Raw genomic sequence first — 3,942 nt, forward strand, 5'->3', positions numbered from 1 at the left:
ATCACTAAGATTATGTTGTTATTGTCTTGTCTTTAGGATAAGCAAGAATCCAAGATAAGTATTTGCCATATGTATATTAGAGTCAATTTTAAGGAAAAAAAAATCACGTCAAAAGCCAAGGGCCCAAGTTGATGAAACGGTTATAATTGTGATTTTTAGAACGGGCATACCTGCCTGGTCCCCTCGCTTCAACTGTTTGTTTGTTTAATTGGTAATTTTATTAATTAAGAATAAACCGGAATTTTAAGGCGTTTGATTGGTAATTTAGACCCGTATTGAATTAAACCGGAATTTCAAGGACAACAGAACAATACGAATCTTCCATTGAACCGGCCAAAACTCATGTATTAAAATCTTATGGACACAGCATAAGTTAACCTACTATAGTTTTATTGGGTACTAATTCTCTATATAAAGAGGACTCAAACTAAAACTCTACAGTAAAAACTCTAGAAAACAAAAAGAAAGACCAAAACTGAGAACTCTTCTCTCATCAAAGAGACAAAATGAACATAACAAATGTCGAGCTTATCAATAACAGTAGCCAAGCCAAGCCTGGCTTCTCTGCTCGACCTATCCCCTTACCGAGCACCACGGCTGCAACTGCTATAACCCCAAACCCAACACAGATTGTGAACACAACCACACCTTTCTTCTCCATCCACTCCATTCTTTCCAACACATGCTCTAACCTCTCCTTCACTTTCTCTTTCTCATTCTCAGCCTTCTCTAGCTCTGCCTCCACTCTCATCCGCCACTCCTTCATCTCCATCGCCTCCTTCTTCGTATTCTCGTCCCTCTCCTTCATTCCCGCTACCTCCAGTCTCATAGTCTCCACCTCCTTCTCTCTCTTGCTCGCCTCAAGGTCCATCTCCTTGAATATCTTCCCGTAACTTGAGCTCCGTTCCTCCAAGTAACTCTCAAGCACTGATAAGCTCACGTCAAGCGACCGGATCTTCTGCATCAGTATCTTCAGGACCGTGTCCCCTGGCATTCTGCTTCCTGGTTGATGTTTTATCTCTTCCACAGGATCTTGCAGCTTTTTTCTCTCAGTTGATACTGCAGCTTTCACAACTGCAACCTCTGGTGAGGTTTCTTGTTCCTTCTCCTTCTGTTTACTCCTGTTTTCATCGCTTTCAGAGGACTCTGTCGCTTGTACTGGCTTCTTCTCTTTCTGCTCAGTGTCTCCTTGTGGTTTCAGTATGTTTTTGTCTTGGATAGATATCAAATCCTCCAGCATTCTCTCCACAGCGTCTACTCCGTAGACTTCTAGTAAACTCAAGGTGCAGTAGAATTCTGAACCGTAATGGCTTAGGAAATTTAGCTTTAGATATCTCACCCATTGAGGATCCACGAGTGTAAAGTTCTGCTCATGCTTCATGTTTAAAGCCGTGAAGTTCCCTAGATGAGTCCAGGTCTCAGTCGGATAAACCAAGGTGCCTAGGATCTCAAATTCCTTCAGGTTGGAAGAGTAATGCTCGAAATTTGCAATCTTGATTGTGTTCACCAACGTTTCTTCTGAGAGCTCTATGACAACGAATTTGCCTTCAGTAGAACACGGGTTTCGGAGATACTTGTCTTTGTCCCGGGTTATGATGCTTGAAGGTCCTTTTGCTTCCTTGTTAGAAGCTAGGACCTTTGCACCTTTTGAAGCAGCTGCGTAGTTGTACTCTTTGCCACCAGGTTCCATCCTGTGAATCACGCCGCTGACTTGGCCTGACAAAGATTTGTCTTTAGAATTTGACGTCCTGCTCTTGAACTCATCAAGGCCAAGCGGGACTGCACGAGATAGCTGATCAAGCTTTGAAGCACTCGTCTCACTATCATTCCCTTGACCTGTGGCTGTGCTATTACTTATCTGACTTGGCTTCACAAACTTACTGTCTTTATTTTCTGTAACATTTCCAGCAGTTGTGTCATCTTCTTTTGTTTGCTTCAATATGATGATTTCTCCGGCTGCGGCTTTACCGCCGACCGAACTCAAATCAGGAGTAGAGTGGACAGAGGCAGACGCTAGTGATGGTGCATCAACAGGCTTACCTGTCTCATTTGCCTTATCATCATCTGGTTTACCTTTTTCCACAGAATCCACTAAAGACCTACCTGCAAATAGCCAATAGTAAGCGTTAAATACACTTATAAGTCTATACATCTTCATGATTATCATATCTCTAAAAGCTCAGCAGTTCTTTAACCATATAATCTAATAAATGTTTTCGCAAATTCAATCCAAATTAGGAACTTAAAAAAGGTTACCTTTGTCACCATCAACATGACTGATCCACAATGTAGATAAGAAGACAAGCCCCCATATGAGAAAAACAAGAGACAATGAAACTTTGTAGAAGCGATTCCTTCCATTATTATTATTAGAACTAGTCTCAGAAACTCTTCTTCTAACCAGAAGAGCTCTCCTTGATCTTTGCATTTCACATCCAACCAAAAAGATCAGATCACCACCAAACAAAAACTAAAAATGTACTGTTCACACCTGTTCATAATGAAACCGATGCACATCAGATTCACAAATAAAAGCAAATTGTGTAAACTATATAAACCCAGAGAGAAACAATCGCAAACAGAGCGCTTGATTCAAAGCTACACAAATAAAAACAAAAACTTTTCCTTTAAGGTGAAGGTATACCCTACCCAAAATAAAGAGAACGACCCAGATTATTTAAAACTCGATTACCAGATCCAAAATTACGGATACGAAATTGAAGAAGAAGACTAAAAGTTACCTGAGAAGCGAATCGGAGATTGAAGAAGATAAACACCGATTCGAGAAGCTTCTACTGTAAAATAAACCCTTTTTTCAACGCCGCCGTCTCCGATGAGTGTCCGATCTAAAATGAAATTCCGACGATCTACCTCGTCTCTGCATCTCAGAATCCGATGAAACGCACCTCAATCTCTCTGCCACTTTTTTTTAATCACGGGACTTATATAGAACTCGAACACAATTTACAATGTTAATTTTTTTTAACCGTTGTGGTGTTAAAGATAAAAGAGGTGAAGAGTCAAAAAAGAGACTTTCAAATACAAAATTGAAAAACCGCGGAAGAATCTGTAGAGTCGACGACAGAACTGATCCGCAAAAGAGACAATGGGAAAGAGATTGGCTCTGTCTCTGTGTCTGTCTGTTGAGAAGAGTTTGGATGGAGCAGCGCAATTTAATATGATTGTACACCGGTCAATTATTTTGAATTTGCAAATTGATTTCTTTTAAATTTGTTTCCTTACTAATTAAAATTAATTGTTTTACCTTACCTTACCTTCTAATCTAAATTACATGTATATGTGCCAGCTTAGCTGTAAAGTGACTATAGTAGTTAACAAATAAAATATTCACCTTTTTTTTTGTTTTGTTAATTTAAATCTTTATGTTTGACTTCAAAGATTTTTTACTTCATTGTTTCCTTTATTCATTGTTTCCTTAGGTTTCCTTTATTCATTGTTTTTCAACTTTGATTTGATTTTATTTGCTTTATTAGCATTTTGAATTTTTTTTTGGATCTACCCAAATGTTAATTACTACTATTTTTTTATTTTTTTTAATTACTACTAATTATTACTATGGGGATATTGATAATTCATTTGTGGGGTTAATGGAATCATGGATGTAGTTATGGCTTTTGCCAAATATTATCAGCGTATTTAAATTGTTATAGCTTTCGAGAATGTAAAATTACAGTTTCCCACTCATTAAAGTTTCTTTCTACGAAGACAAGTAATCATTGTCTTGCTAAACCTTTTTCAAATTAGTTTAAAGTAAATCTTCCTAGGACTCTTAACTTTTTGTATTAAAAATACTAGATTGAAATTCACCTTTGATTGTTTTGATTTTCTTAATTACTTCATTTTGGTTTATAATACTAAACCTTTCTCCCAAAAATTAAAACCAAAAACTGTACTAAATCGTTTTGCGGAAAAAAGCATTTA

The 3,942-nt window shown here is 37.7% G+C and overlaps 1 protein-coding gene across 1 annotated transcript; it reads right to left on the minus strand.

Moving 5' to 3' along the window:
• LOC104701801 (uncharacterized protein slp1-like) lies at positions 276-3,151 on the minus strand. Its single transcript, XM_010417543.2, has 3 exons — positions 2,742-3,151; positions 2,257-2,491; positions 276-2,103 (listed from the first exon to the last, which is right to left on the minus strand). Exons 2-3 carry the CDS (start codon positions 2,426-2,428, stop codon positions 494-496), a joined length of 1,782 nt encoding a protein of 593 aa, XP_010415845.1. The 5' UTR covers positions 2,429-2,491; positions 2,742-3,151; the 3' UTR covers positions 276-493.

Source organism: Camelina sativa, chromosome 7 (assembly GCF_000633955.1).
Source record: "Camelina sativa cultivar DH55 chromosome 7, Cs, whole genome shotgun sequence".
In the NCBI taxonomy this organism is placed as follows: Eukaryota; Viridiplantae; Streptophyta; class Magnoliopsida; order Brassicales; family Brassicaceae; genus Camelina; species Camelina sativa.